The sequence below is a fragment of the Cyprinodon variegatus genome, unplaced genomic scaffold (genome assembly GCF_000732505.1).
Source record: "Cyprinodon variegatus isolate N-32 unplaced genomic scaffold, C_variegatus-1.0 Scaffold27, whole genome shotgun sequence".
NCBI lineage: Eukaryota > Metazoa > Chordata > Actinopteri > Cyprinodontiformes > Cyprinodontidae > Cyprinodon > Cyprinodon variegatus.
The window spans coordinates 447540-462706 of NW_015150480.1; the positions used below are offsets into that span (position 1 = coordinate 447540).

Below are 15167 nucleotides of genomic sequence, written 5' to 3' on the forward strand. Positions count from 1 at the left end.
TATATATATATATATATATATACACACCTTTTTTATGTGTACTTTAAGACCTAATAACATCTAAACTTGTTAACTGGCCACCCCAAAATCATAAAAAACTATTTTGTAATACTTGAAAAAGCTTAAAGTAAATCAGCTGCTGTTCTTTAGTTCTTTAACCCAGGGGAGGGTCTAGTCTCCCATATAATACTACTGTAATGGTGGACAGTGGCGTTATATTTTGCAATATTAGGTTGCTAATATTAGGCACCTACAGGGTTAAAACTACTTTTTCCCTTCTCACCTCAACATATAAAGCGACTCTCTTAATCGCCTCTGCAAAAGAGAATGGCAAAGGGAAAGAACAGGGTAGTTCCTCTGAAGACACACCAGACTCAACTGGCCACACTTTGCTCATGCATCCTTGGAAACCTTGTTGGTGCAGTAAACACGTTGTGTCTGAATGAAGCTTTGCAACAACCTGAGAAAGTAAATCTAGTTGGGGACCTTTTCCTTCTCCATCAGAGCACCAAACACACACCTGTCAGTGCAGTGCAGAATGTGGCTGAGATGCTGCAGGTCCTTGCGACTAGTCTGAGTATCATGTGAGGAGTATCATGTATTTGTCAGTTTGGTGCCACATTTTAAACAGTTTTGGTAAGAAAAATCTCTCCTGATGAGAAGCACTTTACCACCAATGTGAGGAAAAGTAAGACATGGGCATAAACGTGTGGATTTGCATGAACCTGTCAAAGCTTGGTCCACCGTGAGTATTTAGGGGGCAGCATTATTTCATGTTGTTCAAACATACTATTCTGTTTCCTGTTGCATAAATTAAAATCTTTGCAATAAAATAGAGGTAACAACTGGGTACAGATGTGAAGAAAAAATGTGTAAATCTTTTATAAGATAGGTAGCAAAAAGAAATGCACCATAATTAACTCAGGTTTTGCCACGAAGAAAAAGAAAAGAAAGGCAAAGTACACAACTATACTTTCCTTGTTGTTTTTTTACCGAACAACCTTGAATTATAACTTGATGCTGATATACTAAATCACCATAAAAATCCTAATAAAGACAAAAGTACAATGTTCATTAGCACTTACATTTTTTGGCATTTTGGGGGGGCAGAAGGAGAAAGTGGCTCCCATCAAGGGTTAAAAGTCAAAGTGAGGTGATGCTAGTTATTGGCCTCATCAACTCTAAGTGCCAGATTCCTATGCATTTCTTTTCCATGTTAATGATTAAGTGAGAAGAGGTATTTTGCACATTCTCACACAAATGCACATTATTTCAGTACTTTTATAGCTAGACTTCCTTCACACACAAGCCCCCTGCACCTTCCTGCTCCCTCCAGAGTCCAGGTCAGGGTGCCCTCCAGAGTGCTTCACAATCTCTGCTGTTAATTACCAGTAATTGGCCCTGCTCGTCTGCTCCCCTCTGCTATAATGGAACCATTCATCTTTACTACCTAATGAGTAGGAACTACAGACAACCATCAAGGTCACCAACAACTTGCATCCAAAAGACAGAAGCTTGGAAACACTCTGAGGGAGAAATGGAGGAGGTTGTTTTACCTTTTAAAATACAAAGGAGAAAAACATGAATTTGAACTTATTTCCACTCATGACAAGGCTGTTTATTTTTTATTTTTTGATGTGCTCCATGATTTAAAGAAAAAAGTACAGAAATGCCGGGAAGGCGTGGGAGTCTACAAAAAAACCACAACACAGGCTTGGAGTTTCAAAAGACGCACCAATAAAATAAAGTTATGTGAGCAAAACCAACATTTTTTTTTCTCAGAATACTGTCGACTGATGAAGCTAGGCTAATTTGCAAATATTCAAAAAAAAAATTCTGGCAAAAAAAAAAAAAAAAAAAAGATGAGCCTTCCTATCTGGCTTGGGCACATTACATGGACATTATTATCAAAACAGTCGCTGCGGCAGTCGGCAAAGCCTCAGTGGGTGAGAGGGCAACATGTTAGCATGTTTCAACCACCATCAAACATCTAATTAACACTGAATGTTTTAAATATTAGACCAGCGGCGTCTTTGTGTTCAGTGGCGGTGATCTAAAAAAAAAAAAAAAAACATGCTACTGCTGGAAAATATTAAATAAACATTCAAAGCATTGCTGAAACACATTGAACACCCTTAAAAAGGCATAAAAAGGCATAAAAAAATATGTTTTTATTGCAGTAGCATAACTAAAAAGTTCTGGATCTAAAAAAGCTCAGAACATCTAACCTCTAACTGAAGTATTTTTAGTCAATTGTTTTCTTGCTTTTTTTCCCCTTAGCTCTCTCCTTTCAACTCACAAAAATGTTTTCTATGGGATTTCAAGTCTGGGAGCCACTTCAGCCATTGACACGGACATTAATTTGTTTGCATCATGTGAAGCATTTCTATGTGTATTTGTTCTTCCAGATGACTGTGCTGTTAAATTTACCAGTGATGACACTGTTTAAGTTGCCTGTTAAAGCAATCAGATTTATATTTAAGTTGTGCTGCTTGAAGGTTTTATGATGCCACTCATGGTAACAAGGTTCAGTTAGAAGAGAAACTGAAACTTAGGAATTGATTTCTTTTCCACAGATTTTTCACATTTTTTAAACACCATATCTCATGTAACTTTTCTTGCTAAAAACCTTAATCCCACCAGAGTAATAAAACGGAATGGATAAAATACAGTAGATAGAAGGAATTTAAAAAAAAACTTCATGCATTTATTTGCTGTGGATCACTTTTACTTTGTACTTTTGAAAGGGGATCAAAATGCATGGACATCCTCAGGCAGCAAATCTCGCTATTTGAAGTTCTACCACACAAGTGCTCAGTAATTTTGTACATTTGTCTGAAGAATTGTGTGATGCTGTTAACTTCTTGTTCTGTTCAGCAGATTAGCTGTATCGCAGCGATTGTTTCAGTTGGTTGATCAGGGTTTATTAAAGCGAATATTTTGGTTAGCTGTGCCCACTAATTTTAATTACACTCAGGCTTATGTGTTCAAGCTTGTCACGGTTTTGGTTTTGTTCAAGTTTTATTTTAAGTTTTCATTGATGTTATTTTGATTCTTGTGTTCTAGGTATTTTTGATTGTATTTGAGTTCTTGGATATTTCCTGTTTGCCCTCTTGCGTCAGTCTCCTTTTCCTAGGCTCCCTTCTTGCTTCTGTTCACACCTGCTCCCAATCTGCTAATTAGGCTTGTCTTTTTTTCTCTCTGCCATATATTCTCCCCCCAAAACCAAAACCATGACAAAGTCTTTATTTCTATTAGCTATGATGATTCTCCAGTTACAGCGAACAAAAATATAAAGTATGTTTATTCTGCTGAAAGCTTATTTTTAAAAGGGGTATATTTAATCTAACAAACATGCTTTGTTGTGTCTGTACACTGGTACTGTCTTTCACCCACTCTCTCAGCCCCATTGCTTTTCCTAAGGCTTATCAGTGTTGTTTATAATTATTATGTTTAGATTATAATTTTTTTTGTAAGTTAGGTCCTTAGCTCTGAAAGTAAATGATTTCAAACCTAGATAATCCCAGGGAGTGCTGAAGTCCTGAAAACAATTAGCATAGTCATACACTTCATAAGGATTCATTTCGTAGTGAAAAGAGAACTATGTTTTTGGGTGTAACAGTTTGTTCGGTGTGAAAAACAGGTTGGATGACCTTTCACATCCACTCCAAAGAAGCTACAAATCAAAAGCCTCTATTATGGAATGACTACCAAACAATTGCTCGGCAAAGACAGAACCATCACGATAGGGAAGGTCAAATAATTGTCTAGAGTTTAGTTCAAACTATGTATAAACTAAACATATCAATTGCACTTAAAATACACTTGAATTTTAACTTTTCATAATAACATTTCACAACTAACAGCTCATAAAAATGATGTATTTAGCAATATATTTGCTTTACCATCTATGCTCAGAGCCTTTTGCCTTTAAATCTGATAAATCAAATCTGGGGTCGTCCACGTGACGCGAGACTCAGAGGAATGGGAGCGATTTCAAAAGAAGGTAACATCCACAGGTCTGGCAACTGCATCTGTTTAAGCTCAATAAAGTCTGCAAGCTTCTCTGAAAATGTTTGTCAGAAATCAAGGTTGTTATTATTCTTTAGGTTCGTTGTTTATCTTACTTCATCTTACTGATTGTTCTTCTTTCCATTTAGTACTTTTTAATTCAATAAATTTTTTTTTAATCGCTGTAATCTGAAGTGGTAAAATACTTACAACATACAATATATTACTTTATATTCACATCACTTTGAATGCAGTGCTATAAAATACATAAAAATAATTGATAAGACAGTTTAGATATTAGTTAATTTTCATGTCTTTGGGTTAATATGTCCTTACTTTAAAGTGGAAATTAGTTTATATAGGGCCTTGAATGCCCCTCTTGCCCAGTATCTCCATGGTGTCTAAAAAACGGCTCTGGTCACGGAAATAAAATCTAATGAATGCTTTGTGACCCTTACATGCCATTCTTTGCTGCCAACAGTGACCCCTTAAGACTTTTAGCCATCCTTACCATCGTACACACTCAATATAGTGCCAAGACAAATTTGGATCCTAATCCGACCTGTTGGCCAGGGGCAAAAAAAATGTGCCTGCATGTCACGCCATATTTTCACACCTGACAAGTAGAAAAATAAGAATTCCAAGGTTTGAGATCCTAAATGTAAGTAAAAGTAAGGAACGATTTAACAAAGGCTTCAGTTTTATTTCTGTCAGGGAGCACTGAAGTTATTTTCGCAAGATCGATTATATCTTGCCGCTGTATTTTCCTTCACTCCCTAAATAAATAAATGCACCTGAACAAAAGGTCGTTCTAATATTTAGGTGTTAGATAATGCCACAGTAATTACAGCTGAATTTATTTGTAGGATTCATAAATATATGTATAAATAAGTCACCTTAAATCTCTCCTTTATTTTTACAATCCACTGTATATATCTGGATGCACTGTATATACTTCCTGCACCTCCTTTCATCCATTAATCCATTTTCTGACACGTTTTATCCAAAGCGGGGTCGCGAGAGCTGCTGGTGCGTTCCTCCAGCTGTCTACAGGTGAGAGGCGTGGAACACCCTGAAACAGGTCGCCAGTCCATCGCAGAACAACATGAACTTTTTGTGCATCTCCTGTTTATTTGTAAAAGCTGATCTCACAAGTGAATTTCTCCATTGTGAGATTCTATTCTAAATCACTCCAACAGTATTGCCCCAAATTACAGGTCAAGTAGATAGGTCAGATAGGATAATAGCTTTTACACTAATGCATGAGCAAGGTAAGATGTAGGTCTCAACCTAAACCAGACTTTTAGCAGGTGTGTTTTTCTGTAGAAAACTGTCATTTGGCTTCACGCAGCGCTGTGGAAGCAGGAACAGGCACGTGCTCCTGCAGAGATGTGGCGATCAGCCCAGCACGGCTGCATTTGTGAATGGGAAGGTCTTCTATGGATTATGTTAATGTGGTATTCCACACTCCCCTCTGGCATGTGTCTGACATTACAGTAACCTTTGCATGTTTAGCCAACAGTAACAATGGATGTTCATTGAGCAGGGAGGGGGAAGCTCACATAGCCAGGTTCACACAGACACAAGCTTAAACGTGCAAGCAAACAACTGAGTCTATGATCTGGATTGACATCATTTGAAGGATAATATCTTTAAAATAAAAGACATTTATCCTCCAGAATAAAGTTCAACCTTGTTGTCAGTGTCTGTTCCAGTTCATCCAGCGTTTGCCACAGGAGTGGCTGGAATGTTAGTTGTCTGGCAGCGTTGCAGGAAAAAAAGGTACATTTTATTATCTAAGATAACCTCTGCAACAAACCGCATTATAATGTAACCTCAAAGCTTGCATTCAGCATCACCAGTACAAGCTGTGAAATATGCACGTGTGTTTCCGCTCTGCAGGAGGATGTGGTTGCAAGTTGTTCCCAAAATTGTTCCGTTGAAATTTATCTAAATGAAGCATTTTTCAGCCAGAAGTGACCATAACTGTCCTGTTGTGACCAGTGGCAGTAAATTTGGGGACACCCCTCTTCACACAAACAAGCAGCAAGCTCCAGTGGATTTTGGAAAAGGTTTAGTGGGAAAACCTTAAGGAGGATGAGAAAATCTTGTGGTCGAGGACAATATAAGGCAGGATATAAAGACACATGGGTCAGTATGAGATTCACTGTTTAGTAACTGACACATTTACATAACAGCTTTAAACAAAAGTAGGCAATATGAATAATTTAGCTGCTGCTTCTTCAGTTTCCACTATAACTGTCATGTAAAATAAATAAACTGCTTTTACTGATTAGATTTTTCACAAATGGTGGAAACTTGCAGTCAACAGTTATTTCTTATCCCAGTTTCAAATATCCGTTGCTGCTTTTCTGCTCCTCTGAGAGAGAAAAAAAGGTGAGCCCAGAAGTGTCTGTGTGCTGCGTTTATTTGATTGCTGGAGGTCATCTGAGGTGTCTATGCTCGCTACAGGCGCAGGCCTGCTGGTCTAAGGAAGAGCTGCTTTACTTTTACCTTTTGGCTTACATGGCTGGGGTTAAAATCACCCAACGCTGATCTGGACTCAACAGTTTAATAAACACGTTTATATATGCTGATCATAAAAACTGTATTTTATCACTTAAAATACCTGTTTTTTTTATTTTGAAGATTACTATTGGCTTAGCACGGGATGTGACTCCACCAAACGAGTACTGACGTAAGCAGTTCTACCCTCCTGCACAACGTGGTTCTCTTAGGTACTGACAATGAATTAAATGAGTTCCTCACAATTGAAAATCAAATAAAATCATAATTTTATTTATTATAAAAAAGTCTGAAAGCATTAAATTTGGATTAAAACAAGTCTGCATCATCTGTCCAGTCCTGCATAATGATTGGACATTAATTTGTGTCAGTCACTGACATGACCTAAAATATTTTTTAACATTAAACTTGTAGAGAGAGATAAAAGGAAAATAAATCCATAAAAATTGGACAGAAAATTAGTTCCGCTTGTATTTCTAATCTAAAATAATTATTTGGAATTTATTTTGTGTCAGCTAGTTACAAACACTCCAGATTAATTTTATTAATCTGGAGTGTTTGGATATATATTAAAGGTTTCACTGTAGACGGAAGAAGGGAGCAGCAGGAATGATTCTCTGAGTCATCTAAGGGCTGCTTTCCTTCTCTAAAGAACCTTCCTCTATTTTCCCCCAGTTCCTCTATCTCTGCTGAGGACTGTGATGAAGGATCCACTGCTCTGCCACAAAACTATCATTGCAAGTTTACTCTTTTCACAGTTTTTATTTTTGTTTTTTTGCTGTGTCAGTGTGCTGCGGTTAATCACAGCCACCTATCTTCCCCCTCATACGTGTTAAGGTCGGGATAGGGCCAGTTGTGGGGTTGGGGAAAGTGCAGGCCACAGCCACTTGTCCCCATGACCACAAAACCAAAAAAAACTTTAATATCTTTTTTTTCCCTAATGCTGCCTGCAAAGTTTAATTGGGAAGTGACATTTGTCAGAGTTCCTCAGAAATCTGCAGCACTTCATGTGACTTGGCTCAAATAAAAAATGTATTTCTACATCTCCTTATAAATAACTGCTAAGTTTATTTAGTCATTTTATATCTATATTTTAAAATCTCTCAGAAAATGTATTTAGTTATATATTATCATGCATTAATCTAACATTACATCCTCTTTTTATTTTGTGTTTCTCATAGTTTAGGTCAGTTGGCCTTTATGATATATCACAGCAATTTCTAGGAAATATCCTGGATGTAAATATAGCTTTTTGGAACCATGATCAAAGTTTTTTTTAAATTGCAGAATATAAAAAAAAATTACAAAAACTATAACCATATAGCCTAAAGCTCTGCAGAGGGGAAGCTTAAGCAAATGACAAGCTCTCTAAATTTATTAAAGAAATGTCTTTGTTTTGTGTTGAAGCCTGTTCTTAACTTGAGGGGAAGAAATACTAGTGAATAACTCTTTGGGAGTCAATAGTCGATTAAAACATTTCACCCAGTATTAACCACGTCCTCTTTATTTCTCTGACCAATATAAGGTGTTTAAAAACATGCTGTGGAAAGATCACAAATCCCAATTCTAAGAAAAGAACGACTGTATTCTTTTCTTGAAGCATTGGGAGGGAGAGCAATTTTCTTAGTTCTCGCTAAAGACAGCAAATAAACAAAATAACTAACGCTCTGGAAAACCAGGGATATTCATACATACTTTCTTTTCCTTCTTCTTCTCCTCTGAAGAGACTGCGTGTAAACCAACACATTATTGCCCTCTACAGGTGTATAAGTCTGATTGGAATGTGGCTGTTGGCTTATCCATATTAGCCTATAGAATACCTACAGTAAAAATTTTGAAATAGAACAGAATAGAATAGAATAGAATAGAATAGAATAGAATAGAATAGAATAGAATAGAAAATCCCTTTATTGTGGGGAAATTCTGTTTACAGCAGCAAAAAGATTTTAGAAAAAATAGTCACACAAATGCGGACCTTAGAAAAATGTATAAGAATAACATAACAGTGAAGAGTTAAAAGATAAACAATAAAATACTGTGCTGTAAAGTGTTTTAACAATATAAAACTGTGCACCTGGAGGATAAATAACCAATATCCAGCTATGGACATTTTTACAGTAATGGATATTTGAAAATAGCAGCAACATCAGAGATGTGCAAAATCAAAGCAGCATGTTAAAGTAAAGTAAAAATGTAAAAAATCAAATGAGTAAAAGTAAATTGAGACGTCTGAACAACAGAAAAGAACAATGGATTATCATTATCAGTACTTCTTTCTAACAAACAGAATTATTCTGATTCCTAATTAATGCAAATTAATAGACAGAAATTAAATTAACAGATAAGAACTACCAAACATTTGTGTAATGCAAACATATATATATATATATGGAAATTTATTTTTCCAAAAAAAAAAAACTCCTTTGTTTTTTATTTTTCTCCTCCCTCCCTCACATTGATGTTTCTGATTGGATGGAGCTAAAAACAGCTGACATAAAATCAACACAAGATGAAAGTAATTAAATACTCTCTTCAGGGCATTTACACACTAACATTTCACTCTAGGGCAAGTAATGAGAGCACAGCGTAGCGCGATATATATATAAAAACTCTTTTGTTAGTCAGCTAATAATAGACAAGCTTCCATCCAGTAATGCAACTGACCTGGTATTTTAGTAATTTCCAAAGTCTGAATTAATTGGTGCTTTGCGGAATGCACAGGCAGATCAGGGATAACCCAGCCTGCCAATTACCTACACGGTCTCCCTGTTTCATCCATGAAGATGAAAAACATTGCACAGAGGCCTTATCGGACGCAACAGAGCAAATTAAAAAATGCACTCTATCGCTAATCAGCACAGCGCTGTCTGGCTAAGACTGAGACGTAAACAGAACAGCATACACAAAGACCAATGGGAGGGGGTAAGAGAGCTGGGCTGCATCGCGCTGACAGCAGGGGGGCTTCAGCGTGATATTTCTGCTGCAGACTACATAGAAGAGATGCACAGAAAGGAAAACATAAAGAAAAAAAGTGAGACATTTCCTGACCAGATATAGTTGGCTATCTATCGAATGCAGAACATGATCCGTAAATTAAATTCCTGCAGCCACAGTCATGCACATCACTATGCACGAGGCTCCCTGAGATAGCTGCATAATACAAAGTGACATTGATGCATTGCTCCCATTATAAAGTCTTTGTTCATATCACACTAATAATTCATAAGAGAGAAATGTAAACAGTATGCGCTGCAGAGCACTGCGAGCAGGGATCATTTCAAGGTAAGCACATTACCAGGAATGGGATTGGGACTAGTCTTTGATATGAAGCTCCACTGAGCTTTAATTTCAATTCTATTCACAAAACACAGAGCAAAATTGTGATAAATTAGAAGGAATCATAAATGCTCATTCATTTTCATTTTATTGGGTCAGATTTTAAAAGAGTTGCTGTTGTAATTATCTAAGCAACAACACTATTTCTCTCTCATTAGGTTCTCATTATTATCTGCTAATTACTTTTACTGTTTTGAGTCTAGCTCTGATTAGCTTATAGCAGACGGATCCTTATTACAAGAAATGTTTTGTTTATGATGCAAAGTGAAAGAAGTCATTAAGATTGCACATATGGTGTTAGAGTGGATCACTGCTGTAGAGGTGAATGCTGCAAGTAAGAGAAACAAAACAGACAGAGAGACTTAAAGCAACCAGATTTAAAGCTTAACTACAAGGCTGTTTTAAATGATGCATGTACAAATTATTACTTATATGAGAAGAAGGAGGTTAAAAAATTCGTATTTAGAAAGAAATCCCCATCCGTGCCTATTAATATCAGCTAATGACGTCCTTTAAATAGGTTTCCTATTACCAAATGATTACACGTCATGATGGATAAAACCTAAGACCTCTGTCAAGACCTTAGCAACTTTATTGTAGCGAAATATACTGATGTCATTGGTGGAAGACGCATTTGGGTCTTAATTCTGCAGTAGAAAGAACATCCTTTCATAATGACTAAGTGCCCCTTGAATGATTTCTGAGAAAAATACATTAAAAGAAAGATCTGAAGAATGCTCTGCTCCCATTAAGCATACGTAATGAGCTTCTGAAAGGTATAGAATCTGAATAAACGATAGGTACTAAACTCAACCCTACTGAGATGTAAGGAAGCTCACCACATCAGACTCCACTGCTGAACATGTTGACGCTTATTCAGATTGCTGCTGGACATTTAGACGAGCTACTAGAATAACTTCAAGAATCTAGTCTGGTTAGAGGAAACCAAAATTGAGGATGACGCTTCATAAACCATGTTTGGAGGAGGAATGATGCTGCACAACATGCCAAAAACACCACACTGATACTTAAGTTTAAAAGAATCTGACGTTTCTACTTTAAAAAAGTCTCTTTTTTAACTGGCTGATCTAATTTACATTTTAATAAATATAAGTATTGCCTATTAATGCTGTCATTCCTCTTTGACAGAATCATTTGAATGATTCTTTAATTAATTATTTAGATGATTGAGCTACTTAGGCGATTATTCAGTATTTTGTGTGTTTTTGTGCCAATAGTGTGATCAGAAACTGTTTTTCTGAGAAAACATGTTTAATACTTATTTTCCAAATTGCATGTTGTCAAATAAGCCATCCGTCCCTGAGGTGGGCTGCTGTTGAACAGACAAGTGTAGCAGTTCTGTTTTCATTCTGATGAGTGGCCACAGAAGTGAGTGCATTGGAAGCGAGGGAGGCGGTGTAAATGAGGGATGCTCGTTTTGCTCACAGCAAGCTCCTGAGGAGAGTTAGTGGGGAGGGAAATTGAATTTAAAAAACAATTCCAAGAGTGGTGGTGGGGGTCTGTGTCAACAGGTGACAGAGCTTTTTTCGCTTCAACCAAATTTGCTCTGAAGTGAAGCGCAGTCATATCAGTGAGCCAATTTGGAAGCAGTATTATGCACTACACATCTCGGCTTCTTTTTTTTTTTTTTTACACATACCCTGTCAGCAGCGTACAGCAGAACAGTGCTCCAGCTCTCAACATGAATTAAACATAGAGGTGTTAGGAGCAGAGATATACTGCTCCTGCAATGTTACTGGAGTTTGGAAAAAACACCAATCGCCTATCCTAAAGAGAAGAAAAAAGAAGCACTAACAGTAGTGTAGGTTTCTTTTAATTACCTGCACTTTAAAACAGGCATCTTAACATCAGAATCAGCTTCTGATAGTCATAATGCAAAAGAGTTCAAATGTGCTCCGTTTCTAGGTATAATTTGATACAATCAATATAACAGCAAACCCTCCCACCCTTAAAGCATTCACCTCAATTTCCCAGCACCCAACACAAATTGCCTTTGATTGAAACAATGTAGGCTAATGAACTACTTTTGTTTCCACGGGAGGGAGACAGAATAAGCTGCGCTCAGACTCCTTGCCCTCCAGCTGCCCAGATGTGCTATCCAGCAGCGCGCATAATTTGTTGCAAGAAAAACAACTGCAGAGTGGGGCTCTTCTTAGGAAGGACGTTGCCCTGTTTCGCCTCTGATTTTTAAAACACTTTTAATGCACACGTTTGAGGAGAAGGAGCTTGAGAAATTCCTCCTGTATTTTTTTATGTATTCAATCGTTAACTACTGGTTCTGATCATATATTATGGTAAGACCACATATTTAGAAAGAAAATTAACAATATTATGAAAGCAAATATGCTTAATTAAAAAAGGCTAATGTAAGATGTAATGTCATCTGAATTGCGGTTTATGGATACCAGAAACATATAAATAATACATTAATCTATTTAATACTTTTATTTATTTTAGTTTTAAAGCATATATGTGGCAACACCGAAAAAATCAAACCTATTTTTTTTGGTGCACCAGTATTAATTGTCCTCATCAGGTCATCCTGGATGTAAACTTTGCAAATATCTGTGTATGAATGAGCAGGGATGTGAATCATTAGATTGAGATTTCCCATTTTCTCTAAGATATTCAGCCTGATGGATGGAGACTCACTGCAGAAGGTGCACATGACCTTACGCAGATGATAGGTCAATGGCAGTGAATGTGGCATTTTCATTACAGACAAGAAGGAGGGGATTTTTAGTGATTGATTTATCACTAATACAATATAAACGGTTTTAAAATAAAGAAGAAGAAAAAAGAAAAAACGTGAATGCAACATCATTAAGGCGTACAGGTCCTGTTTCTGATTGTTTTTTTAATACATTCTGCCTATAGGGACCAGAGGAAGCCAATCAAATGGCAGCCTGTGGCTCTAAGAGCCTAAGAGCCATTTATCCCCACTATCCAAACTGAGCAGAACTCTATGGGAGGAAGCGCAGTGTGGATGCGCGCCTTCTCCACAAGGCGGAAGAGCGCACGGAGAGATGGAAGAAGGTCCTCCAGTTTTGATTTGACTTCTCGAAACAAGAAAAAGTCCCTTAAACATATATTTGAAGGTTTTAAAGAGGGTTTCTCCAGAATCCTGCGCGTTCTTCCATGAACGCACTCAGCGCTGCGCGTCCTCGGCAGGGGCGTTTGGCAACGTGTCTGACAGCACGTTCCCTGAGTTTACGCCTGTGCAATAACACTGCAATAACATAAGAACAGCTGATGCGGGAACCGATTAAAGATTCAAACGAAGGATATTTCCTTTTTCATACTGACTAATTAGGCTGTAGAGAAAAAAAAAAAAAAAACATGAAAAAGTCCGAACTCCAGCGGTTCTGCAGGATGCAGATTAATCTGAACTCAAGTAAACTGATTCTGTTGTTTTGATTTTAACTCAAGGAGAACCTGAACTTGTGGAACTCACCTGTGTTCTGCTGAGGCCCTGCCCTCCGCTCCCTGCGTTCATGGAGAGCGGGTGGTTCCGCTGCTGCGCTCCCCAGTGCGCAGTGCTGGTTCCATAGTGGGGGGTCACGTCCTTCCCCAACGCCATGCCTGCCTGCTGTTGAGGGGTCGGTGCCCCGAAATCTTGATAAGCACCTCCGTAACCCCGCATCATCGGGCTGGGGGACGTAAGCAGCTGATTGAGAGTCGGCGTGGCCCCTGAGGGCCCCTGCTGCTGATGCTGGGCTTGCCCTGGGTATCTCTGAAACCCACCTGAGGCAGGGGACTTGCCGTGGCTCGCAGAGGAGTTGCTGCCCATCATGATGTTGCCTGGCTGCCTGCATCCGGAGGGGCCCATCATCCCGTAGGCCCCGCCGCCATAACCCGCCCGGTACGCAGGATACTGGCCGTACTGGCTGTTGTGGTAACCCCCTTCGTGGGAGTTTTCCACGGAGTGCGTAACCCCCGTCCCACTGCTTTGTTGTTGATCATAACACGGCCTTGAAGGATAATAGCTGTTATTAAACTCAGAGTTGTTGGTAGGGGGCCCCAAGTTGGATTCAAACCTGGAGGCCACCATCCTCTCCATGGGTTTACAGGTGAGGTCCCCCTCACCTTTCCCCGGGCCGTGATGTTGCTGGGAGTCCTCCTGCCCCACCAACAGGTTCTCCTTCCCACCGTGCTGCTGGTGCTCCACACTTCTGTCCCCGCGGGGGGCCTGTCCGTTGTTACTGTTACTTTGTCGCTGTTGGTGTGGCGCAAACTGGCCGAACTGCGGCGGCTGAGACTGAGGCGCATCTGCGCTCCCCGCACATTTCAGTTTGTGGTTCGCAGTCAGAGTCGTTTCCATTGGAGAAGTGTTTGAATTGGACGCCGAGAGGTTAATCCCGGGCTTGTCGTGGCCGTCCGGAGAGGAAGTTGAATGGACCATGGTGCCGAGCTCGCCTCGGCGGTGATGATCTACATTATTCAGAGTTCCATCGCCGGCTGCCAGCATCTGTCCGCTCCGCTGCGCGTTCCCTCCTCCTCCCCCGGCTTTTCCAGAATTCAGCTCCGGAGCCAAAGCGCCTGATAATTTCTTATTTTTATTATTAGTTCTGGTCAGAGCCGATGCCACTTGCGCAGCCATGGTCACTCCAACATCTCAGCGCACAGTGACAGCAAGCCCCGACCAGTCTTGCGCGCAGAAAATGACAACGGGGGGAAGGGGAAAACACAAGCTGAGGGATGAAAAAACAAAACCACGAGAATTCTATCTTTTTTTTTCCTATAGCGCAGGTTTTTCTATGGTGAAACGTTGCGGCTTCATGTTGAAAGTTTCTCTCCCAGCTTTAAATGAAACTTTTTTCTTCCACCCCTCTCCGCCTCTCCTCCATCCCCGGTTCTCTGTAATGTGTAGCAGCGTCTCCAGGAGCCTTGTGGCCCAGCATGGCATGAAAGAGAGCGGGCTCTACCAGCTTATCCACCTCCAGGGCTCCGGCGCTCCTCTTACGGAAAACCTGGACTGGAATAGGGAGCCATTACGCACAACATATACGCTAATTCTTCATATTCACACCTCTTTCAACAGTGAAATTATCATAATATTAAATATTAAAGATACAAAATAGAGGGATTTGAAATAATAAGAGTTTATTAGTATAATGTTAAGGTTTTAACCATTTTATTAGGAGCTCATGGGGTCGAGACGCATTCACCTTCCCTTGGGCGCACTGTATTTTTTTTTTTTTTTTCAAAACTTTAAAGACTGTCGTGTTACCAAATCACAACCCGACTCTGCTTTAACCACACCCCTCACAAAT

The 15167-nt window shown here is 39.1% G+C and overlaps 1 protein-coding gene across 1 annotated transcript in view; it reads right to left on the reverse strand.

Moving 5' to 3' along the window:
- The window catches only part of LOC107098665 (AT-rich interactive domain-containing protein 1A-like), an 87739-nt gene extending 72957 nt beyond the window's left edge, over positions 1–14782 (reverse strand). Inside the window, exon 1 of the mRNA XM_015396447.1 lies at positions 13349–14782. Within this exon, the coding sequence (XP_015251933.1) occupies positions 13349–14494 (1146 nt within the window). The 5' untranslated portion in view covers positions 14495–14782. The remainder of the gene's footprint in view (positions 1–13348) is intronic.
- Positions 14783–15167: the final 385 nt, after the last annotated feature.